The sequence below is a fragment of the Emys orbicularis genome, chromosome 4 (assembly GCF_028017835.1).
Source record: "Emys orbicularis isolate rEmyOrb1 chromosome 4, rEmyOrb1.hap1, whole genome shotgun sequence".
NCBI classification, from domain to species: Eukaryota; Metazoa; Chordata; order Testudines; family Emydidae; genus Emys; species Emys orbicularis.
This window is the reverse complement of record NC_088686.1, coordinates 69,720,236-69,745,825: the sequence shown is the minus strand read 5'-3', so window position 1 is coordinate 69,745,825 and position 25,590 is coordinate 69,720,236. Positions and strand designations below refer to the sequence as shown.

Sequence of the window (25,590 nt, the reverse complement as noted above, 5' to 3'; positions counted from 1 at the left end):
TGCATGCCATCTTTATTCATGGATTTGTACGAATGATAAAAAGCCTCTATCCATACCTTCTAGATGCCCTGCCCACTGTCACATGTTGCATGTAGATTATAAGGCGCCAGTGAGATGTTTTCCCAGAAAAACAATCTGCACAGTGAGGGCCTGATCCAGTTGCAGTGAAGTCACTGGGAATCTTCCTGTTGGTTTCAGTGGGTGTTGGATGAGGCCCTAAATGTTAATTCACTTCAAAAAATTACAGCAATATTATTTGGCACTAGTGAAAGGTGCCAGAGTGACCCCTGGAGAAGGAAGTCGTTCCAAAGAGTGACCCTGGAGTCCTCCGTCCAGTGAGCAGCACCTCCGACTTGTCTAGAATCAGAGGGGTAGCTGCTGAAACTGCTGAGCTCCAATTCATTTGCAAATTTGACACCATCAGATCAGGATTAAACAAAGACTGTGAATGGCTATCCAACTACAGAAGCAGTTTCTCCTCCCTTGGTGTTCACACCTCAACTGCTAGCAGAGCACCTCACCCTCCCTGATTGAACTAACCTCGTTATCTCCATACTGATTTATACCTGCCTCTGGAGATTTCCATTACTTGCATCTGAAGAAGTGAGGTTCTTACCCACGAAAGCTTATGCTCCCAATACTTCTGTTAGTCTTTAAAGGTGCCACAGGACCCTCTGTTGCTTTTTACTGCTCTAGAAGATATGGTGGTAAAATTAATACTGTAGTCCTGCGTACATCTGGGCTTTCGCCAACAGTGGAGAGTGATGGCTACACAATTTGCTAGTTTAGATAGCCTTGGGTGAGAGTCTCCATGGTCCGTTCAGTCCTTGGAAGTCTCAGTAAAAAGACAACAAGGAGCCAATTGCTAAACTCAGGGTTGTGAGTTCAATCCTTGAGGGGACCACTTAGGGATCTGGGGCAAAATCAGTACTTGGTCCTGCTAGTGGAGGCAGGGGGCTGGACTTGATGACCTTTCGAGGTCCCTTCCAGTTCTAGGAGATAGGATAGGATATCTCCAATTAGTGCCAATTATGATGGTGTTTGCTGTGACATGGATGCCTGTGTGCCATGAACTAAACAAAGGCTGCCAAATTTATTTCACTGGGTAGGTCTACAAAGCAAAAACAGCAACAACAAAAACCCAAAACCTTGTGGAAGCAAGTCTCAGAGCCCAGGTCAACTGACTTGGTCTCACAGGGCTAAAAATAGCTGTGAGGCTGTTCGGCTCGGGTTGGAGCCCAGGCTCTGAGACCCTCCCATGTCACCAAGTTTCAGAGTCCAGGCCTAAATAGCTACGCTGCTATTTTTAGCCCCCCAGCATGAGTCCAAATTGGTTGACCAGGGCTCTGAGAGTTGCTGCTGTGAGGGTTTTTTGCTGTGTAGATGTACCCATAACCCATTAAACACCCATCAGATGGCAGTGATTATCAATCAGCTCTGTTTTCTATTAGGAGTTCCCTGGGCCATCTATTCCCCCACATTTCTTTTGTTAGTATACTGGGCAAAGAGAAAACGTTTTTAAATGCCACTGGTATAATGCAAGCATAGGTATGTGTATATGAATGTACATTTGTGCACTGCATGTACATGCACAGTGATGTATACTCACAGTACTGTATATATGTCAACTAAGGCTATGGCTGATTAAAAGAAAAGTGATTAATTTATAACAAGTTGTTGTGCGGGGCCAAAAAAAGCATTGGTATTTATTTATTTATTTTTTTCAAAGGACACTTTGAGTATTGCAAAACTGGCACTAAAAGGACTCCAGAGAATTTGTGCACTGAGGAAGCTTTGGGGATTTGGACAGAAAAATGTCTGGAATGCACTTCTCTTCAATGGAGTTTTTTCTTTTGGTTATTAAATAAAGTGAATTAATCAAAAATGAGGTGATCATAGGCTTGAAATTCTGGCTCTCTTGTTTGCTTCATGGAACTAAATTAATTACCCTCTCACCCGCCGGCCCAGGTGTAAATTGCTGTCAGGCAGGGACCTTGAGTAAGCTTGCCCCTTGTGATGTAATTGATTTGTTAAGAAGCCCACAGGCCTCTTACTGAATGATTCCTCTGTCTGCATACAGCTTAGGAACAGTCCCAATTTTTTTTTTTTAAGATGTGAAATCTGTCAGCAAAGTGAAGTCAGCTTAAATATCAGCTGAGACTTGAGCCCTTTCAGTTGTGTTGATTTTATTTCCCCCCCCACCCCTTGCCAATCAAGTTTCTTTCTGGTTGAGTCAGACTTGCACATAGTTAAAGCTCTTATATTAAACCTCATTTGTGTGGATTCGTGTGTGACAAAGTTCAAGTGTCTCTTGTTCACAGCCCTAAGGAGGGTCTGAAATGTTTGGGACGGAGGACATCTATGGTCTCTTGGAACCTCTTTCATTGGCTGCTATGTTACAATTCTAAATCATGGCCAGTTGGTCTCTGGTAACCGAAGCAATCTGTGCCCAAATAACTATTCAGAACTGCCAGACTAATTCTATGGGTGGCACCCCCTGCCCCCCAAAAAGAGCAGACAGTTGTGTAATGCAATGTGTCCCAACTGACTCTCAAAACGTCTGCAAGTTCAGGTTGAGACACTTCCTGTCAGGGTTCTGAGTTAGTTTCTTTACTGAAAACTTGAAGTGTCCCCTGGGCATGGGAAAGGATTTTAGGCAATGTGGCCTATTAAAGTGACCTGCAAAAGGGGGTATGGAAGAGGGGAGCATTTGTCCCCCTCACTTTTTATCATCATGATACATATATTAAGAAAATCCAGAGTTTATTGGGGTATTCTCTACTCTTTTTTTTTTTTTTAACTTTAAGAATGTCAAGTCTTGTCTTCCACTTTTTTCTAGATTCCTTAGGTGACTAGAGAACTTGAAGCAACAATTTTCTCAGCCCTCAGGTCAAAGGCTAGATGGACGTATCTGAGGTCTTCCAACAAACAATTTTTCTCTCAACTGTTTCAGTTAAATAGTTGTTAACGTTATAGGTTTGTAAAGTATATGTCTCGTCCCTCTCTAGTGGCTGGTCCATATAGAGGACAGCAGCCTACTACATCTGCCAGCTAAATGAGTTTGTCCTCTAACTCATGTGATAGAAGCCTGACCTTTGGAGCAGAAGGTTCCAGATTCCTGGATGACTCTAGGGGACATTTCCAAATGGTCTGTTCCCTAGTGCATATCACCTGTTTTATCTGTTCTCTCATGGATGATGCTAACAAGGAGGCCCTTTTTCTGTCTAGTAGGATGGAGAGAGACAAGGCCCTTTCTCTGGTCTCCCAGGATATGCTGTGTGGGGAAAGGGAAGCCTAGGTGCCCTCTCCGTTCCCCAGGACATACTGGGGAGTAAGGAAGCAATAGCACGCTCTTTCCATGCCCCAGGGGTGATGGTGTTGGCCCTCCTCTCTGTTCTCCCAGGGTATGCAGTAGATGCACTCTGTCTAGGACATACTGAAAGCAGGAGCAGCCTATCCATTTTGATGGCCAGAGTGGAAAATGTGTTTGGTGCACCCCTTCACAAGTGGCTGACTGTCATTATTAGGAGGAGGATTTCAGGTCCGGAATGTAACACTGATCCCTGTGCATGCTGGGAAACTCCTTTCGAATATTGGAGTTTCCTAGGGAAGGAAGCGAGATCTAGCATTCTCAGGTCTGACTAGCATCCTGAACGCTGAGGTCTGAAAGTTGCCCTGAAGCCATGTTTTTGTTGCAAAGGGTGATGTTTCTTTTTTTCCCTTCTTTTCCAGAGAAAGTTCACTCATGTGACCAGGAGAGACAGAGTGCCTTGGAGGAGGCCAGGCAGAACCCCCGTGAGGGTATTGTCATCCCAGAGTGTGCTCCTGGCGGGCTGTACAAACCTGTGCAATGTCATCAGTCCACAGGGTACTGCTGGTGTGTCCTGGTGGACACGGGGCGCCCCTTGCCTGGTACTTCTACCCGGTGAGAGCAACTTGCTTTGAACCTGGCTTGTAAGGTGGAGCATGAAATAACTATGAAGGAGAGAACACCAGTTCAGAGAAAACAAGGGAACCAAAGAACCCAGGAATTGCCATACCAGAGTTATGCAGTCTAGGTTTCTGTTTACAACAGAAGATAATGCTCTAGTCAGCAACCAATGCAATTGGGCCTGAGTTGGGTGCTTAAGCCTCCTTGTCTAAATGACTATTCATGTTTTCTTAATATTTTCCCCTCTCCCTGGACCCAGTCTCTTCTACAGGCGAATAGACTAACTAGTATCACATATTTCTGTATGTGCACTGAACTTGTCAGGGCTTAACTATAGGGCAAGGGGAAAGGACAAATCCAACAGAACACACACACAATTAAACTCAGAAGTACAGCTACACTATGAAGGATCTCCCTATCTCTATCACACACTGTGCTTTTTTAGTCTTTACCATTAGTTCAGCACAGGGAGCACCTTTAGATTAGTGAATGAAGCACGGGGGTGGAAATTGGGAAACCTTAGTTCTGTTCCTGGCTGTGCCACTGACTAACTGTCAAGTCACTTCACCTCTCTCTGCTTCAGTTTCTCCATCTGTAAAATGGGGTTAATGAGAGCTGAAAAGCTCTGGGAGACTTAGGGATGAAAAGTGCTATAGGAGTGCTAAGTATTATTACTTGCAGGGTGAGAGGCAGAGGAAGAGGAAGAGGAAACACACGTACAGAATGTGTGTGTATGTTTGCCCATGTGAATGCACACTTTTTTAATCCCACTGATGGGTACTGTACTTGAAGTGGAGAAGAATGCATCTTTCTCTCCAGTTGTGTGCACTGGACTCAGTGAAGCAGAGAGGAAAGGACCTGTATTATAGCATATATAGTAGCACCCATCAAACTTAGGGATTTGTCAAGGCTTTCATTATCACTCACTGTTTTCACATGCTCTTAATGTTCTGACAAATGCAGCCTTCTGGCTGAAATATGCCATGTTCACGCCAAGTTCTTTTTTTGCAGAATCCAGTAACCTATGTGAGAGTTAATGTAAATGTGAAGTAAACAGCCACTTCCTATATAAACTACACTTGAAGACTCTTTTTTTGCTCACACACAGCACAAATACAGCTGAACTTTACAACTTGAAATGCTCAGAATGGCTGGTCCTCTCTGAGGACTGGGCCTGGTTTTTATCTGCAAAGAAAAGAACACCACCAATGAGTTCTAGACACTTGGAAACTTGGTTCTCCTGAGTGATGGTAGCAGTGGCTTAGGTTGAGGTTAGCAACACTGATCCTAACTATCGCACTAAGGGCTCAGTTGCATTGGATAGGCACGTGTCTGCATCATGGAGGAGCAGAGCCCCCACGGGAGGAAATTCAGGAGCCCTTTACTGCACAGGGGGAGTGTTACTGCTGCCCATCCTTCAGGGTGGTACAGCATGCTTCTCTTTTCTGCCCAGCCAGCAAAGATGGCCAATGCAGAGGAGAAACGGCCCTGCATCCTCCTCATACCTGCTCTCTTTGAGCTGGCTTGCAGACCTGGAGCGTTAGAAGAAAACAGTCCCTGTGTTCAGAGGCACACAAGCCGCAGGCCTGTTATCTCTGGCCACTGACTGGGTGGTACAACAGGGAAGAAAGTGGCTTGCATTATCCCCACTCTTGTGTATCCATGTAGTGGCCAGGAATAGTCTGACCCTACGTCGTCATGACTAGTACTGATCTAGAAAGCTCTCGGAGAACTGCATGTGCAGTCAGATTTCAATACAGAAACAGATTCTTTATTGAAATCTTTGTTCCTGAGCATCATAAAGCTCTCCAGGTGGGATCCTGTGTGCCGCACAACTTGAAAGCTCCACAGGAACAAATTGTGGGGCTAGCAAGCTTGGATAACTAGCCTCTGTGAGTTTGAACCTGGCTCTGTCAGCAGGAGTGAGTCTGTGGACACAGCTGCTGTAGAGAAGGGCAGAGAGAGGTAGCTATTTGAGACTTTTTGAAGAGAGAGAACCGAACTTGAACTGTTTGAACTGGCAGCTAGTATAGCTCCTGGAGATGCTCTTATTGGTCTGCTCTATTTAATAGACAGGCTGCTGCATGCTGAAATGTGTACTCTGCAGGTGGTCATCTGAATCAAGGCAAGGTACAATGCATTGCCCTCCCCCCATCTCAAGGTTGCAGAATGCCTGGCTTGCTGTACTTAAGCTCGCATCTAAGAGAAATGAGCATGACCTCCTGGCCAGCTAAAGTTCAAAAGATTATCTTGGCCATCTAGGCAACCACTGATAGTGAACAGTTCTTGAGGACCCCAAGGGTTGACTGCTCTCTGACAACTAAAGGGAAGAGGCCTGGGATAGAAGGCAAAATTACATTCATGCTGATTCCTCTAAGTGCTCCTCTCTTCCTACAAGCATCACCCTGGTCATATGCAGATTGAACCTGAGACAATTTATTTCTCACCGGGATTCCTGTTTTTTGTTTTTTCCTCTGCACTGAGCTGATGAGGTGAGACTGAAATGTTCGCCAACGTCTTAATGACAACCTGATGTGTCTGAACCTCCTTCCCCTCTTCCTTTTCCAGCTATGAGACCCCGGTGTGTGAAAGTGATGCCAGATCGAAGAGCACAGAGATTGACGATCCATTCAAGGACCGAGAGCTTCCAGGTTAGAGTGGAGCAGACATCCGTCTGTCATTAATGCGGGTTACGTGAGGGAAAGGGAAAGTCCATGCATTGTTTAGGAGAATGGGGATTTACTGTATGTTTATGTTTTAGCATGGGTTTTCATGCTGATTTTGAGTGTGTGTGTTATGGTCTCTTCACCTTTTGGCGTCCATTCCAAGCAATGTACTAGAGGCACTACTGGTTTAGAGGGTAGGGTGACCAGACAGCAAGTGTGAAAAATCAGGACAGGGGGTGGGGAGTAATAGGAGCCTATATAAGAAAAAGACCCAAAAATCGGGACTGTCCCTATAAAATCGGGACGTCTGGTCACCCTAACAGAGTGGGATGTAAAAGCCTAAAATTTTCCTATGGGCTGGCTTGTCGCCTGCCTTCCCTCCCCTTCCTGGTGTATGTCTGCCATTTGAAAACAAAATACTGACACAGCAAAGCAGTATCTCTGAAAGAAAAATGGTATCCGTCTCTTGCTCAATGAGACTGTGGGAACCAGCAGGTTCAAGCTTGAGAGAGGTCATCTTTGAACCTTTGTCTGGACAGGGCCACTTTTCTCTAATCAGTGACACTTTCACAGCTTCAGCACCTACCTTTGGCAGCCACCGCAGGTATCCGGTGACATAGTTGGCAATGACTGGCTGATCAACAACCAGTCCCTTGCTACTAATGCAGACAAAGGACAGTAGTGCTCCTGGTGTGTGCTGATGCTTTGACCAATGCTGGCTGCTCAGTTAAGCTGGGCTGAATCCCTCCTTTCCAGCCTGCAGGTCCAGGTCTTCCCTTATCCCTGCCTGCTACAGGGCTCAGCTTGGTCGGTAGCTGCTCCTGGCCAACCAATCCCAGAATCTCACCTCTTTCCTTACAACTCAGAATGATCTCCTCCCTGGAGTAGAAGGTGAAAATTGCATGCACCTCCTGGGGGATTGAGTGTGTGTGTGTGTGTGTGTGAGAAGTGGTTCCCCACCATTTGAGGGCAGAGGATGAAAACGGCTTTCTCATCCACCTTTGTGTGCTCTAGTTGCTGCCTCCTTCCCTGCCCTTTGGGGAGAGAGGGTAAAAATTGGTCCCTTCTCTTCATTTGTATGGAGCTTGGACGTGGGGCAGAAATTGCAGGGTTGCCCCAACCTAGTGTGTGTGTATGCAAGAAAATAGCTGGGTGTATAGCTGTGCACATAGGAAAATACAGCTGTCTGAGAACAGAAGAATCATTGGTGCAGAGACCGCAGGTGGCAGAGGGGGGAGAGAGAGAGAGGCAAGTAGAAGTAATGAGCTGAGAGGGAAATGTTCATAGAATAGGAGGAGGAGGCAGAGAGAAACTGGGAAAGGGAGAAGGAGAAATTGAAATAACACAATTAAGAAAGGAGAGAACAAAACATAGAGCACTAGGAGATAGAGGGCAAAAAGGAAATAAAAGAACAACTTGCTCGTTAACCTTGTTGGAGAACTAGAATAAAGAAATTAATGCTGAAAAAGACAAGAAAAGATTTAAGATTCAGTAGAAGGAAAAAGAAAAGAGAAGTGGAGTGATACATTTATCCTGCCTTAGCTTTTCTAAGGGAGGCATAGTCGCTTTTAAAAATCAGTTTATCAGAAGTGTAATGCCTAAATACGTGCACACAAATTGGGTAGTATGCTGGAGTAAGGCTATGTCTACACTACAGACCTTACAGTGGCACAGCCCTACCACTACAGCTGCACCTCTGTAAGGTCTCCCATGTAACTGTTCTATGCTAACGGGAAAGACCTCTCCTGTCTGCATAATTTAAACCAGGAGCAACTCCTGCCGACATAGAGCTGTCCACACTGGCGCTTTGTTGGTGAAACTTATGTTAGTCAGGGAGGGTCCAGTCTCCCATTACCCAGTATATCCCGGGTAATCAGGAAGAAGACCTTATCCCACCTTCTGCATTACAGAAAGAGGTTCTCCTCACCGGTATGTTCCAATGGACACACTGTATGGAAGTGGCATCTCAAGATGTCATGGACTTGAAGAAGAATCATTGCCTCATAAGTAACAGGTCACAGGGCCGGCTCTAGGTTTTTGCCACTCCAAGCTCCGAGAGTGAGACTGCCCAAGCAAAAAAAAAAAAACCCACGAGTGGCCGGAATGCCGCCCAACAGAAAAAGAATGGCCAGAATGCCGCCCCTGGAAATGTGCCGCACCAAGCACGTGCTTGCTTTGCTGGTGCCTAGAGCTGGTCCTGACAGGTTATAATGGTTCTGAAACATAGAACCTATTTTCAAGGATGTTTCTTCAATGAGGGAAGCAAATGAATCAGTTCTGCAATCTATTAACGAAAGGGTGAGGTAGAGGATCTCTGCCCCAGATACTTAGTGGGGCTTGAGGAGAGAGTCCCTGCCTGGGCTTTTCATGGAGCATCAAGGAAAAGGGGTTTGGGGAGGGACAGATGGACCCTGCCTAAGCCCCACTCTCAATTAATGTAGGTGGCCACTCGTAGTGCCCCCCATCTCTCAGACTCCCAGGTACAATTAATTTGGGCTGCTTGTCCTCCCCCGTAGGATTTTGGCTGCTATCCACTCCCTGTCTCCCGGGCACCCTGCTGTGTGCGCTCTCCACAGAGCTGTCCTCCCAGCTGCTGTTATTCTGTCTCCTGCTCCTCTCTCACCCTTCTAAGGAACAGAAAGAAGGTGCCCAATTGCTCAGAGACCAACCTTATTTTCCCAAAAGGGAGGGAGAGAGGTTGGGAAGAGGGAGTGGAGCCTTCCAGCCTATAAAGAGCCCAGTAGCTCTGGGCCTGCTTCACTTCTTGCTCTCCATCCTTTTTGCTCCTGGGCTCCTTCCCTGGAACCTTCTCTCTGCTCCTTGGGGAAGGGGAGGGGTCTAGAGCTTCCAGAAAAGAGCATCTCTTCTTCCTTTGCCCCAGCAACTGCAGCTACTGCTCCCTGTCCTTTGGGACACTGCTTGAGAATGCGGCGCAGCAGGACAGGTGGCAGAAACCACTGTAATGGGCAGGGGATTGCATACTGTGGCACAGATGCGGTGTGGTCTCAATGGCAGATTCTGCTAATGTGAATCCCCTGCAGCTTCCCCTTTCTTCCTGACCCAGTTGTATTGGGCAACTCCTTCAGCTAAATGCTTGGGTGTATTCACTTGCACTACGGTTATTGTCGTTGCTGCTCAGGAACCCCCCAGAGGGTTGCTGATCCCAGCTGCAAACTGAGAACTGCTGTGGTTCTTGTTCATTTGTGACTCCATTTATAGACTCATAGACTTTATGGCCAGAAGGGACCATCATGACCATCTAGTCTGACCTCCTGCACAATGCAGGCCACAGAACCTCACCCACCCACTCCTGTAATAGCTGAGTTACTGAAGTCCTCACATCCTGATTTAAAGACTTCAAGTTACAGAGAATCCACCATTTACACTAATTTAAACCTGCAAATGACCTGTGCTCCATGCTCCAGACACCTGGGAAAAAAATTCTCTGTAGTAACTGAGAGCCCTCCCCATCTAATGTCCCATCACCAGCCATTGGGGATATTTTGCTACAGTCAGAGATCGGTTACGTGACATTGTAGGCAGTCTCATCATGCCATCCCATTTGATTCAGGCTGGAGATTTCTATCACCTAGTCAGTGTATTAACTGGGCTTAGGTATGATGAGCCATTTGTGATCCACACAGTCACATCAAAAGAGTGAGGGAAGGAGAGGAGAGCTATAGGATGTTCTGTTACTTTCCCATTCCTATTTGCTCCCCCTGCTGAGTAATACTCCCAAGTCAAACATGAGTGAGATCTTCCCAATTACTCTTAATTGTCTGAGAGGGATGCCTTTATTGGAGGACTCGGTGAGGCTGTCCAAAGGGTCACCCCATCCTTTGCCACCTACATTACTGCAGCCACTACATTAATTGCCCCCTCATAAAAAATCCTGCAGATACCAAGGGGAGAGAAACTTACACACCCACACCCACACACGTGTGTACACGCACACATACTATGCTATGCAAATCATGTCATGGCTGCTTCCACAAGAACCAGAAGAAAGAAGGAAGGAGAATTTGTCATTTGCTATCTGCAAGCAACTCTGCTAGTCCCAGCAGAGGGTGAGATGCTGAGACCCCTGGGAGATGACTTCTAGCAAATGTTTTTTCAACCTTCTCATTTCTGCAACAAAAAGCTCTTTTAAGTGAGTGGTCTACTCCTGCTGCCATAGCAGCTTACCCTTTACGTTGCTGATATTTTCTGGACTGCCTGCCAAATGAGTGCTAAGGGGCGGGTGAGTGTGTGTAATATACATGATATGGGGAGATGCTAGTGACTGTTTTCCTTAGGTTGGGTATGGCAGAAAATTGAGCCTGCCTTAACAAAGGAGGAATTTAGTTATAATAATTTGCAAGTCACTTTCAGCTGTCAGAGCGATTGTGGTAAGTTTCTAGATCTTTGTCATGGGTCGTGTGTGTGCGTGTATGGGAACGCAGAAAATGTTGACAATGGTGCTCTGTGTGTGGGAGGCTGTCCTCCTGGCAGGGGTTACCGGGAGCATGCCAGGAATCAGCAGTGAACGCTGATTCTGCTCAACAGGGGAAGTTGGTGATCTGAGGCCATTACTAGACCCCAGAGGAGTCACCCAGTGAAGTGAGGAAGAAGGTAGACAACTGGGGGCACCAACCAGGAAAGACGTGAACAGTAGTATTCATGCAAAACACAGTCAGATCTGGAGGTGGCTGGAATTAGCGGAGTACATGTGAGAGGCTAAAAGCTGCTCAAGGATTCTTCTACCTTTGATTAGAGACTTATTAAAGGTGCCATATTCAACCTTACAGAGACTATGCTATCTCCCCATTGAAGAAGGTTGAATCAGGGTAGGAGACTGACTTTCTGTGTTCTCAAGATACTCTTCCTCTTCACGTTTTGCAGGCTGCCCAGAAGGGAAGAAAGTAGAATTTATTACCAGCTTACTAGATGCTCTGACTACGGACATGGTACAGGCCATTAACTCAGCTGCACCTGCTGGAGGTGGGAGGTGAGTCTGGAAAGCGTTCAGACGTGAATGAGACAGCTACAGATTTCTGGAGGTGTGTCAAGTGGGGTGGGGGTTTCTTGCTCTGAACTAGAGATCATTCAAATTCTACTGGATACAAGGAGAACTAATGCCACAGCTCCAAACTCTGTTTTGTCACTGTAACCCTGACCACCTGCCCCTGCAAGGTCAGCACATCCCATTTACAGTGTTTAATGAGAGCTCAGTAGGAGGAAGTCACTTTGTCTTTCATCCTCTGGTGCATAAAGAGAGGCCTAATAAAATTCAGATCTGTTTATGGAGGCTCTGTGGACTAGTGGCTATAACGGGACTGAGAATCCGAATTCTTGTGTTGCCAACTCTTGCAATTTCAGCTGGGGCTAGAGGCCCTCTGGCTATGATGTGAGAAGCTCCAGCCCTCTTGCAAATTTCAGCCATGCCCGGAGGCGCTGGAACAATTTTTATAGTGGGGTGCTGAGATCCATTGAGCTAAACTGTAAACCTTGTATATAATGGAAACAACTTTAAGCTGGGGGTGTGGCAGCCCCACCAGTACTCCTAGTTCCAGCACCTATGGGGAAAACCCCTCTGACTGCCTTCGCCATGTCCCCACTTCTTGGGGAAGAGCAGCCAATCAAGCTGCTGTGGGAGGTAAGCAGAGTTCTCCCCCTTCCCTTTGGAGACACGAGGCATTCTTGGGTGGGAGAGGGGTGAGAAGGAGCAGCCGACACCATTCTCACAGGAGGGGAAGGAGAGGAGGGAGCAGAAACACCCCAGCAGCTCTGCTCCCCCCCCCGCCCCCGAACAATGAGCCATTCTGCTCTTAGCTCCTCTCTCTCTCTCTCTGAAAAGGGGGAGAAGGGACCCTACTGTAGTCCCCCCTCCCCAGACCTGGGAGAGAGGGTTGAAGAATCCCTGGAGCTGCAGGAGGAGCAGAGGTGGTGCTGGGGGCAAAGGCAGAACTGATGTGGGGCGTTGGGAGGTGCCTAGTGAATTGCTGGGCTGGGAGAGGGGCAGATGTGGGGCTGGGTGGGGGGACACAATGAATTAACTGGAATGTTGGGCTTTGGGGAGAAGCTGGGAGCTCTGTGCCGTCAGGCAGGCAGTGAGGCCTCCTGCAGCTGATGTCAACATCACCTCACTGTGTACATTTGGGAGAGCTGGCTACACCGTTTAAATTGCCATGTACACATTGGGGGTTGGCAGGGGGAGTTCAAACCTCAAAAGACAGGCCAAACCCCCCCCCCCCCCCAATGCAATCTTTTAAATAAATCTCATGATATGTTGAGGGGTGGCTTATGATTCCTGAACTTCTGGGGTTGGCATCACGGGGTTCTGTTTCCAGCTCTTCCACGGATGGTGTGTGAGATGTCAGGCAGCCTTTTAACTTCTTCATGCCTCTGGTTGCACATCTGTAAAGTGGGATAACAACACTGTCCTACCGCACAGAAATGTTGTGAGGATTAATATGTTGGTGTTAGTGAAGTCTTGGTGTATAGAAAGACAAAGGATTATTATTCTGGTTTATGTATGATCTGCTGGATAACACTGAAGTGTTTAATGCCAGCAGAAAGTGCAGGTTGAAGTATTTAGAGGTGTGCAGGACAGACATGCACATATGTGTGTGTTTTATTTAGGGCAGTCACGCTGGCATACCCTATTGCTCCAGAGAAAGTGAGAGCCATGCATGTGTTTGATGTTGGAGGGTCAATGTGCAAATGTCCCCGACTTTCATCTTTGAAGATACTGAAGGGAGCAGAATGGTCTCTAATTGCCTGACATAAATATTTGTTTCTGAGGGTTTCACCTTATGCCCAGTTATACCAGTATTGGTAGTTGTGCATCAATATCTAGTTAAAGTCCGCTGAATCACCGTGGTGGCTGAGGGCCTATGAACTGAATACTGTACAGTCCATCAGGTACCAATATGCCTGGCATATCAGAATGCATACAAACAGAATGAAAAACGTTTGTTTCCACTCTAGCGTATTTAACTTATACTACTGTACAATCTGTCTCTTCCTAGATATAAGCATTCCAAATGCCAATTTTGGGAAATTTGCATGGTACAAAACCAGTGGATGTGGGTAAAGAAAAGCCCTCGAGAATATTTCCTATTTATTTAGCATCCCTTTTGGATTTCTCTGTCAGCACTCTTGCAAATAAAGTTGACCACAAAGCAGTATTGTAGGGAGGAGAGATGTCCATAAGGACCAACTACCTTTCTAAAAACCTTGCAAGCTTACTTCCTAAGTCCTCAAAGTGTTGTGTATTTCTAACCTTTTAATGGAGCCCTTCTGGCAGCATCCTTCACTATCTTGCTTTTCACAATCTTCATGTTGCTTTATTTCAAGCTACAGTGTCAACAGCCCGTGCGCAAGGGGAAAAAGAAACCTTTCAACAGCCCTCTCCAAGTGAGGCAAATTGCTCCACCACCCAAATATTTTGCATGCCTGCAGCCATAATTAAATGCAAGAAACTCCTCTGGCGTAAACTTCCACATGCACCAGGCCATCTCCAAAGGGAGTGCGTCCAACTTTTCCATTGTACCACACCATTCTGGTGGCATGCATCTTGCAGAGAAAGCATCTTAGGAATCAGAGACTTTGAAATAAATAATATATCGGTACAATTTTTATTTTGGATCTCTGAATCTGCAGAGTTAGTGCTGCAGTCCCACTGTACAGCCCTCCCGGGGTGGGGGGTGGGGGAAATTCTAGTACACTTCAGAAATTTCTAAAAATGACCTCAAATTGTTCTTTTATTCTCTCTAATATTTTATCTACAAGATCCAACTTCTCACCAGTGCTAGAAACAAAATGTTTGTCCTAGTAGAAAGAGGTGTTCCTAACTCTCGAAAAGGCTAAAACACTCATTATTAGCCCTGACAATTTGTGACATGTTTGGTTTATGAGATACTGGACCACAACCTTGCCACTGTGCCCATAATAAATGTTAATTTTGCACTTCTCTGACCAGGCAGGGCACATCTGAGAGGAAAGAAGAAAAATATGGTGGGTCTGTTTGTTTATTTTTTTAATGTCAGCTGAGGTGATCAAAGTTGTGAGACAAATTGCATTTACTGTGTGGCCATCACCACCCATATTATAACTATAGCAGCCAGAATCACTCCAACTAAGCTTGCACAACAGTTTCCATTCTAACACCCTTTTCTGCTTTCTCATAACTTTACGACACTTTCATCTTTCAGGCTGAAATTTCCAGTGCTTGCTGTCTGCCCAAATAGGCTGTCACTGCCACCCCACTTTTATTTTATTTTTTTAAGTTTGAGCAAAAATAGCCAATGGTCTGAAGCAAATGTAAAATCATTGCTGATAACATTTCTGGATGACACAAAGATTCGCAGAATGGTACATGATCATGAGGATAGGGCAGTCATATTGAGTAGAGCTGGGCAGGAAATAGTTTTCTCATCCCGCTGAAATGTTTGAGATTTCAAAAATGTTCCTGTTCAGTATCAGGACCAAACCAAGACCTTTTGAAGTTTTTTGATGTAAAAAGAGACAGAAAGCTAAAAGGTCTGTTTTGGAATACCCAATAGCCCAATGGTTAGGGCACTTGCATGGGATTCGGGAGACCCAGGTTTAAGTCCCAACTCTGCCTGATTCAGACCAAGGATGTGAATCTTGATCTCCCACATCCCAGGTGAGTACCCTGACTACTGGGCTGTTGGCTATTCGGAGGGTGGCCTCTCTCCATCCTAGACCTGAGAAACTTTTCCCAATGGTAGCTACATGAAAACTGGTGTATGTTCCCTCAAAAAGTTTTGGTTTCAGGGAATTGGCATTTTCCAAGGAAAAACTGTTTCATTGAAAATTTCCTGATCAACTCTGAGAGAGTAATTTGTAACAGCCCAGAAGTGAATTATGCAAAAGAAATTGTCAAATAAAATCTTTAAAAATAGGTTTTGTAGTTTATTTTGTTCTCCCTGGTTTTTAAGGTTCGTTTGTATTTATTATTTTAGGCTTCCCAAGGCCTTGGGGCAGGGCCTTCCCTTCAAATATCTATTTTTTTATCACTTGTAAAGCTGCTTGAGAAGCTTGCCAGTGATCACCATCTTCCCCCAGACTCTGATCACGACCTTCCATGCCATGCTGTAGACTTCCCCTCCTTACCATTCTGAATTAAAGTGCAGATCGATGAGGTGGTTGTTTTTCACTTACCTAAACAACAGTATCTGCTTTGTAGAAGGATGCTGAGAAGGCTGGAGGGCCCAAAATACGGCAGCCCTTTCTGCCCCCCAGCTGCGCAACAGAGAAGATGTCATCCTTGCCCTTTTCAAATGGATCCCTGATACAGAAGAGACCACTAGTCTCTAAAACTATCATCAGTCTTGTTTCAATGTCTTCAGAAGCTTCACCTATAATGGGATTGAACCTAGGTATTTATACTGCACCCACAACCATAGACCCACACAGGAATCTGAATTTATAATTCACCCAACCTTCCTATCACCATTGGGGTGGAGTAAAACAGCATGCTTGGAATCTGGGCTCACTTCTGGAGGTCGTCTTACAGCAGTAAGCCAGAGGTAGAGCACCAGGCGGCAGTGCATCCATGTAATTACTGCCCACCAGCTACTTTCTGGGGAGGGCTGGCTGAGCTACTTCACTCTTGAGAAAGAGACTAAAGTCTTTGCCCTGTTTTAGTCTTAATCTGTCTTGGCCCCTTCTCTACCCCCACTTGCAGAGGAAAGAAAAACGGAGGCCACCTCTGGAAGCCATTCAGCTTTTATAGCGTCGTTCCCTTGAACACATTTTGTTTTCTCCTCGTTAAGAACTGTTTATTTGCTGCTGTTAGATAGGCAGCATGCGGCGCACAAGACGTTGTTTTGGTTTTTTTTTTTTTTAATGGCTCCACAAAAACAGTGGCTATTTTCCTCACCATTCTTCTCTGGTGAAATAATGATTTGAAATTGAAAGCTGCTGGTCCTGACCCCTTGATTTTTCATCAGTTTTTCTTTCTCCCTCGCTCTGCTCCTTTTTTCACAGATGCAGAATGTGAACCCACTAGTGTTGCATCAAACCTGGAAGTTGGAGTTTGAAATGAGGCAAAATGAGTTTGCCTATTCCTTCTTAATGGATTTGTGGCGTTTGCCTGCTGCAGTATTGAATAGTGCCTTAAAACAATGTGAAAACAGTTTTAAAAAATGCAGTGAATAAAATACGTGAGGCAAGATCAGATAAACAGACACAGCAAAATTGTCCAAAGACTTTTTCAAATAAATAAATGCATCTTGCATTAAATCAATTCGAAGAGTTGGATCTTGTTCCTAGTGATTGGGGTCCACATCATATAAACCACTGTCACACTTGGCACTAATTGTTCCCTTCGCCGGCAGTCTCAGCTGAGAGACCAAGGACTAAATGGGCCATGAAGACTGAACTGTGGTCTCACTCAAGAGCCCTCTGGGATAAGGCTGAGGCACAGTGCTTGGGAGAAAGTGGTAGGGAAGTTTGTATTGCTGCTGCCCGGGTGATCCCTGCTCGGTGGATACAGAAAGGATGTCGGTCATTAGGGCTGTCCATCTGCTACCTTTCAGTGGTGCGCAAATTCTTTGTCTGTTTATGCCTCTCCCAAACCAGTGCTAGTCCATGAAACTTAATTATAGAGGGAGGAGTTTTGAAACCTGTGATCACAGAGGATCATTTACCCAGGGTACCTAGCCTACTCTAGAAATAACAGCCTTCCAGACCAGGAATCTGCTTCTCCTGGTCATAGGAGGCAAAATACGTTACAGGTTGTCATAAACGGAGAAAGGGATGTGGCCGGGCAAAAGGCACTTAGTCATTAACAAGAGCATCCCGGCTGTTTGGGGGCCTGTGTATTTTGTTTTCTAGGTTCTCTGAGCCGGATCCCAGCCACACGCTGGAGGAGCGGGTGGTACATTGGTACTTCAGCCAGCTGGACAACAATAGCAGCAGTGACATCAACAAGCGGGAGATGAAGCCCTTTAAGCGGTACGTGAAGAAGAAAGCCAAGCCCAAGAAATGTGCTCGACGCTTCGCTGACTACTGCGACCTCAACAAGGACAAGTCTATCTCGCTGCAGGAGCTGAAGGGGTGCTTGGGAGTCAGCAAGGAAGGAGGTGAGCCATTTTCCTTTCAGAACTGGAGCAACAAGGCAGCCAGCTGTGCTAAGTTAAAACAAAATCAGCAACATGGCATTGAAGGTTTGAGCTGCTCAGCTTACAGGCAAAAAGATGGGCGCATCTAGCAGCCAGCCCTGCAAACGCCCTTCATTTTTGTTGTTTTATTATTTGTTTTGTGATGGCGCTTAAGGGAAGGAAGGGGCACAGCCAGTGGGGTTCACCACAGGAAATTCTGTAGGTCTAACATGCTGTGTAGAGGCATACGTGCCCCTTGGCTACAATTGCAGCTCCTGGGCCAAGCCACTGAGATGTGTGTGCATGTGCACATGCCTTTCTCCCAGTCAGCCCGGTCTTTGATGCCACATGCAAAACTCATTTGCACCAGATTAGCACTGGGTGGTTGCATTTGGTTGTTAGCACCTTAATATTACTGTTATATCTTCTATGTGCATTACAAACTTTAATTAATGCAAGCCTGTAACGTTGCTGGTCCACAGTGCTAAAGCACCGGCTTCCCTAGTTTAATGGAAGCTTTCCCTGCTCCCCAGTAATTTGCCGTGGAATAATATACAATAATAGTAACTGTATTCCTTAATTTTATTACCTTCTTCCACTAAGATTAATGTGAAAAATCAGTATTAGAGCTATCTGGCTTTAGAATGTTTCAAAGAGTTCCACAGGATGACTGTGTATTGTGTGAAGAAATACTTCCTTATGTTTTGTTTTAAACCTGCTGCCTATTAATTTCATTGGGTGACCCCTAGTTCTTGTGTTATGAGAAGGAATAAATAACACTTCATTATTTATTTTCTCCACGCCAGTCATGATTTTACCTCTATCATATCTCTCCCTTAATCGTCTCTTTTTCCAAGCTGAAAAGTCCCACTCATATTAATCTCTTATATGGAAGCTGTTCCATACCCCTGATCATTTTTGTTGCCCTTTTCTGAACCTTTTCCAATTCCAATATGTCTCTTATTGAGATAAGGTCCAGATATGAACACAGTATTCAAGATGTGGGTGTACCATGGACTTACATAGAGGCAATATGATATTTTCTGATGTATCTATCCCTTTCCTAATGGTTCCTAGCACTCTGTTAGCATGCACAAGTAGGATGGGGGAGTCTTTTTGGGGGGAAAGGGGTGGAGGCACAATACTGAGCATTTGAGAGTGACACGGAGGATATTATAGAGCGGGGGGATTCTGGGACACAGAATCTTCCTTTGACATTTCTTCTCTCTTCTGTGTGGTTAAAGAGATGGCATTAAACAACCAATTAAAGAAGCAAAGAGTCTGTGAAGGATTGAAGGGCAGGTTGGCTCTGCCTCTCTCCTTTGTAGTCTTCCCACTTTAAAAATAGCCAGTAGCTCGTCCCCCACCCCACTCCACCTTTCCCTGCCACTGTGTCTGCACTCGAGCCGGAAAGTGTCAATCCCAGCTTGAGGAGACATACCCACACTAGCTCTGATTGAGCTAGCCCACTAAAATTAGAAGTGTAGCCTCCATGGCACCAGGAGCTTGCCACCCTGAGTACATACCTATGGGCTCAGACGGGATCGTACTCAGGGCTGCTAGCCTCTCATGCAGTTATGGTAGAAAGATCGCTCGGAGCTGAGGAGTGGAGTTGTCTGCCCGCCATATTAGAGCTTAAGTATCAATTTACCCGGAGTTTTCCCACTTGTGTTTTTAAAGATAAGCAGGTCTAAATGAATGTCACTATCAGCAGTCTGGCTCTGCAATACCAAGTTTGAATGCAAAGGGCTTTCTCTAGCATCTCCTTGTTCATGTGCAAATTCTGCCTGGCCTAAGAGGAGGAGTAGACAATCTCTGTAAAAACAGTTACCTGTTTAAGATCAGGAGGGGAAATAAAACCTTTGAGAGTTACTGAAGTGTAGCCTTCAGTTTGTTTTCAACCATATTCAAACAGTACAGTTGCAATAACACAGACTCAGAGAAATTTTTGAAATTCCCACGGAAGGTCAAACTGCCATGGGAGAGCAGGCTTGGCTTCTGTGTTCTTGCTCATCAGACTCACATGCAATGGTGGAGGCGTTGCTTTGGGGTGCACAAGGTGCCTTACTATATTATAGAATGAACAGTGCCTTGGTGGGTCTGAAAAGCTATTATGTCGTGTGATTTCCACTAGTGAGAGTTCAGGGGTAAGCAGGTGTATGACAATGCTTTAAATTCATGTGTTTGATGGCGGGAGGAATAGGAAGGATGCTTGCTTCTGTAGGACACCCAAAATATTCAGAGGAAAAAAGATAGCACTTCAGAGAGCCAAACCCACTGCAGTTAATTGTGGTTTCAAGCAGTACTGAGCAATACCCTCTAGAGGCCTCTGCAGGAGGTGTCAGCCAGTTGGTGACACCCAGATCTGCATTAAAAACAACAAGGAGTCTGGTGGCACCTTAAAGACTAACCGATTTATTTGGGCATAAGCTTTTGTGGGTAAAAAACAACACTTCTTCAGATGCGGATCTGTATGCGTGTCTAAGCTAAAAGAAGGAGAAACTCATAGGTTTCAGAGTAGCAGCCGTGTTAGTCTGTATCCGCAAAAATAATTTTTTTTGCAGAAACTCATAGAGATCCTGAATTTTTATTGCCAGGATCCTGAGCAGGGTCCCAGTTAGCTATGGAAGAATCTACCTTTTTGACAACAGAGCTCAGCTTTTTTTTCTTCTACACCCTGACCCACAGGCAATGAAATAAGTTAGCTAGAACTTCTCTGACCTTGCTAGGACAGGTGGCTGGCACGAAACTGGTGTTCTGAGGGGCTTTAAATAACTTAACACATTTATTCAGTTCCTCTTATTAATGATTTAAATAATCCAGCAGGTTTGTACTGTGGGTTCTAATTTAAACTCCACTATCTCCCTGACTCTCTCTCTTTCTCCATTCTCTTCCGCATTCTACTGCTTGTGCCTCTGTCTCCACAGTTCTCCTGTGGCTCCCTCCCTCCATCCTTCTAAGTGTCCCCTTGTCCTTCTCCTGCACAGTCAGGACCAGAGTTTCAAATGCTGGCATCCATTTGTGTGTGTGCAAATAATCAAAGCATACAGTTTTTTGCACCTCCAGTTTAAATCACATAGACGTCAAAGTCCCTGAATTGTGCACGTCTGTCTCCAGCCCAGCATGGAAATGGGAAGCTCACTTGCTGATTCTGGTGGGAAATAGTTGTGCTGGTTTTCCTCAGATTTCCAGACGGTGACCAAAATGATCAAATATGGGTGCCTAAAAGCCACATGTAGGCACCTATATGGACATGGGCTCACTTTCAGGTATGCTGTGCTCCTGCAGGTCCCACTGAGAGTTGCAATGCTCAGTAGCTTTGAAAATCAGGCCACTCCTCTCTAGGTGCCTGGGTATAGATATAGGTATCCAAGTGTGAACCTTTTGGCCTAACTTTGTAGACACCAGACATTCAGATAAGTTTGGGCTATCCAGTCTATCTGAGCACCTTATAAAACTGTCCATTCCTCTTAGTGGCCTTTAGAGAAACCTGAGTGTTTTTCTTCTGTCCTGTTTTCCCGTAGTAGGAAGAAGTCTCAGGAACCTCATACCACTAAATATCTTTCAGTTCTTATTCCTCTCGCCCCTACTCCGGAGCAGGCAGAGAAGTTTAATTCTGGGATTTGGGGCTTCTTACCCAAACTGAACCTTTGGATTTCATGAGAGTCCCACATCACAATCTAAGATCTTAAATTGGATTAAAATGTAGATATTAAAAGTCTAACTCTAAGAGATGATGCAGGCCAGGACTGAGATGCACTGGCGGAGATAGGTGTGTGTAAAGTATAAGGGAGTTTTGCACAGAGCCTGCCTATATTACTGCCCCCACTGCAGTCAGCAATAGTCCTTCATTGTCATTAGCAGAGCAATCATTGCTTTTTGATTCTTCTGAATTTTGGAGATAATTTTAGGAAAAACTGCTCAGTGATAAGCAAATCATGTTCTTGGATTTTGCAGGTAGTGCTAGCAGTTTCCCCCATGGAAAAAGACAAGGCATTAACCCTTTCAGTAAGTATTTTATCTCTTATTTTTGTTTCCTTTTTCTTCTGTAGCACTCACATACCTCAAAATTCATGGGTCCCTCCCTATTTTCTTGCCTGACATCTGTCCAATGAGCTGACCTTGCAGTACAGTACTTCCCAGTACAGACTGAGAGTAGCTAAGGCATGGAATTTGGAATCGGGGGACTGAGAGTTTCATTCCCCACCCTCCCAGTCAACATGTGTGAGTTTGGGTAACTTTTTAACTTGAGCATTAGTTTTCCAAACAGGGTAATAATATCCACTGTTTATAAAGTAGGTTATTAAGGAACCTTGATTTTACTTCAGGCCTTACTCTGCGGTGCTTCCTATTCAAATATATTTAAAATTTCCAAATGCCACAAATTGCATTTCAAAAGCCAGTTGAAGGACCTGGTAAATCTTATGTTGCCCACATAATAAACAAGCACATGATTCTTTTAAAGAATTAAGAAATGCAAATTTCTCACAAATTTGGTTGGTAAAGGTAACTGTATAGATGAATTAAGAGCTAGCTAACTGACTATTTTCTGAGATCCGTTAATGTGGAATAGAGCTGTTTCTAGTGCGGTTCCATAAGGATTAGTAGGACTGATGCTATTCGACATTTATCAATGACCTGGAAGTAAATCACTTTTGATTTAAAATGTGGCTGACACAAAGATTGGCAGAGTGGCAAATAATGATGAGGACAGGACAGTCATACAGAGCAATCTGGATTGCTTAGGAAGCTGGGCCCATTCAAACAAAATTCTTTTTAATACATCTGCAAGATCATACATCTAGTAACAAGGAATGTAGGCCATAGCTACAGAATGGGGAACTGTTCACTGGAAAGCACTGACCCTGAAAAGGATTTAGGGATCCGAGAGAACCAGGGGTGAAAGTAGAAATAGGGACTTACCGGTACGGGGCCCGCTCTGGCCCCTGGAAGGGGCGGGGCCTCAGGCGGAAGGGGCGGGGATTGGGGGGGTCAGAGCCAGCCCCGGCCCGCCCTGCACCGGTAAGTGCCCTCCCCCTCCCCCACCAGGGTAGCAGCGGCAGCCGGGGGCTCCAGCAGCAGTTTAAAGGGCCCAGGGTTCAGCCGCCGCTACCGCCCTGGGCCCTTTAAACTGCTGCCGGAGCCCCCGGCTGCCGCTGCTACCCCAGGGCTCTGGCAGTGGGGCTCCGGCGGCTATTTAAAGGGCCGGGGCCGTAGAGGCAGCGGGAGCCCCGGCCCTTTAAATAACCCCCAGAGCCCCGCCGCTACTCCAGGGCTCTGGGGGCTATTTAAAGGGCCCAGGACTCCCCTGCTTCTACCGCCCCGACCCTTTAAATAACCCCCAGAGCCCTGGGGTAGCAGCGGCGGGGCTCCGGCGACTATTTAAAGGGCCCAGGGCAGTAGAGGCAGCAGGAGCCCCGGCCCTTTAAATAGCCCCCAGGGCCCCGCTGCTGCTACCCCAGGGCTCCGGCAGTGGGGCTCTGGCAGCAATTTAAAGGGCCTGGGGCTCCAGCTGCTGCTGGGAGCCCCAGGCCCTTTAAATTGCCGCCTGGGGAAGCCGGGCCGCCCCGGTACGACGCACCGGCGCTTGCTGGTACACCGTACCGGGGTGTACCGGCTTACTTTCACCTCTGGAGAGAACAAACAACTCGACATAAACTGTGACAAAAAAGGGCTAACGTGAGCCTTACATGTATAAACGGGAGTAGTGATTAGGGGTATGGAGGTGATTTTACCTTTGTTTGCAGCATTGGTGAGACCAAGACTGAAATACTGCACAACATTTAAAAAAGAATGGTGAAAAAATGGAGAGGTTGTAGAAAAGAGCCACAAAAATGATTTGAGGGCTGGAGAAAATACCTTCCAATGAGAGACTTAGAGCTCTCTCTGTTTAGCTTCGCAAAAAGATTCAGAGGTGACTTGATTACAGTGTACAGGTACTTTCACAGGGCAAAAATACTGAGTACTAAAGGGCTCTTTAATCAAGTGGGGAAAAGCATAACAAGAACCAATGGCTGGAAGGTGAAGCCAGACAAACTCAAAAATTAGGCTCACATTTTGAACAATGGGGTGATTAACCCTTGGAACAAACTACCAAGGGAAATGGTAGATTCTCTGGCTCTTGATGTCTTCAAGTCAAGAACTGGGTGCCTTTTGGGAAGACATGCTTTAGCCAGACACAACTTATTGGGCTCAGTACGGGGTACTGGATGATATGTAATGGACTGTGATATACAGGAGGTCCAACTAGGGGATGAAATGGTCCCTTCTGGCTTTAAAAACTCAATCTATGAAAATAATGGAACAACCTGTAACTCTCACCCATAGATTATTGCATTTCTTATGTGGTGTTATCTTGACTCTCGTATCTTAATATTTCCCATGTAACTGTAGCCCTTAGAACATCAATCAATTAACAGAAGAATTTTTGTTAAAATATTTTAACTATTTTATTTTAGAATAGAACCCGTATTTGACAAAGCATTAGGCAAGTCAAAATTTCAGACCAGGGCAGTTTTCTAATGAACTATAGCTCAGATTATCAAATGGATTTAGTTCAGACTTTGCAGGAACATTCCCCTTTGCCTTCAGGTAAAAATGGCAATTTTCAGTCCTCCCTGAGCTCCCTGTTGCATATGTGAAACATGGCCATTAAGCCACCATTATAGGACAGTGAAACTCCTCTCCATGACCCGCCAGTTCTGCCAGCCAGTACAGAAGGGGGCAGAGCCATAGTTCTGCCTCCTTCCTGCTATAAACCCTTTCTGTATCCACGCAAGGGCCAGCCACAACCTGGTCCAGTGAGCTAGCAAGGGCCAGTAATGTGAACACCATCTATATGCCAGTCTTGGCTAACAGGACAGGAAAAGCCATAAGAGGAGATGTACTGCAGGGCAAAATGTGTAACTCCATTAAAGTACAAGGATACATTGTCTCTCGCTCATTTCCAGTTAAGTGAAGGCCAGTGCCTTAGTGAAACTTGCAGCTTTGCTTCCAGTAGCTCTCGGCCTTGCTTTGTGCTACACTGTGTGGGATTTCTAATCTCAGAAGGGTTACTACTAGAACCATGGGGCAGCAGTTTGTAGCCTCAGGCCTTTCATAACAGGAACGGATGCGAACCTCAATACAACCAGCTAAGCATCCCCATTGCTCCCTCACTGCTGTGGCTCCCCCAGATCTTAAAAGAGCTCTGGGGCTTTTCAAGTATTGAATCCCTCAACTTCCAGTGAATCCACACTCCAAGTTTGCTGGGTTTCCTAAAACCCCAGCATTAGCTTTGGAGCCGGGGCTTTAGCAGCACAGTGGGCTTTGGAGGATGTTGTCTAGGAATGCCACTACGGGGGGTTAGCAGAGAGGTTTCTGGGTCCTGCTGCTGGAGGGTTGGGGAAAGGCTACTTTGACTAGCGATTGAATTCTTCGCAGACCTGCCTGCTTGATGGGGAAGGAACCCAGCTGGCCACCCTTTGAGATGATTCACGCTGGTAGTGCAGAGAGAGCTCCATCTGACTCTCACTAGAATCAGTAGGAGTTCTGCTCTTCAGTGGGGACAAGATTGGGCCTTAGGTAGAAGAGAGGGCATGGGGGTTTTGCCCAGACCATTCACCCATTCCCCAGGAGGGAATGAGCAGCCATGGTTTGTGTTTAAAAATACACCCATGCCTAAGGCTGTATGTGTGACTCATCCAACGCTGCCTCTTCCACAAGGCTATTGCTCGTTAAGTCCTAGTCCTTGTCAGCTTTGCAGCTTACTATGAAATCGTTGCCCTCCAGAAGCCTTTCCTGTCACGGAGGGGCTGTACAGCACACTTACACTGGCTGGCTGCAATTTTGGTTTTAATTTTGGTTTTCCTCTCTCGCCTCCCCCCACCAATATTCTGCCTGA

General features: G+C 45.8%; 1 protein-coding gene across 1 annotated transcript in view; it reads left to right on the top strand.

Annotated features, from left to right (window-relative positions):
• SMOC1 (SPARC related modular calcium binding 1) overlaps positions 1 to 24,171 on the top strand; it is a 114,860-nt gene extending 90,689 nt beyond the window's left edge. The window contains exons 8-15 of the mRNA XM_065403309.1: positions 3,733 to 3,925; positions 6,500 to 6,582; positions 11,479 to 11,584; positions 14,561 to 14,592; positions 16,989 to 16,992; positions 17,443 to 17,690; positions 21,666 to 21,716; positions 24,167 to 24,171. Coding sequence (XP_065259381.1) covers positions 3,733 to 3,925; positions 6,500 to 6,582; positions 11,479 to 11,584; positions 14,561 to 14,592; positions 16,989 to 16,992; positions 17,443 to 17,690; positions 21,666 to 21,716; positions 24,167 to 24,171 — 722 coding nt within the window. The remainder of the gene's footprint in view (positions 1 to 3,732; positions 3,926 to 6,499; positions 6,583 to 11,478; positions 11,585 to 14,560; positions 14,593 to 16,988; positions 16,993 to 17,442; positions 17,691 to 21,665; positions 21,717 to 24,166) is intronic.
• The last annotated feature ends 1,419 nt before the right edge of the window (positions 24,172 to 25,590 follow it).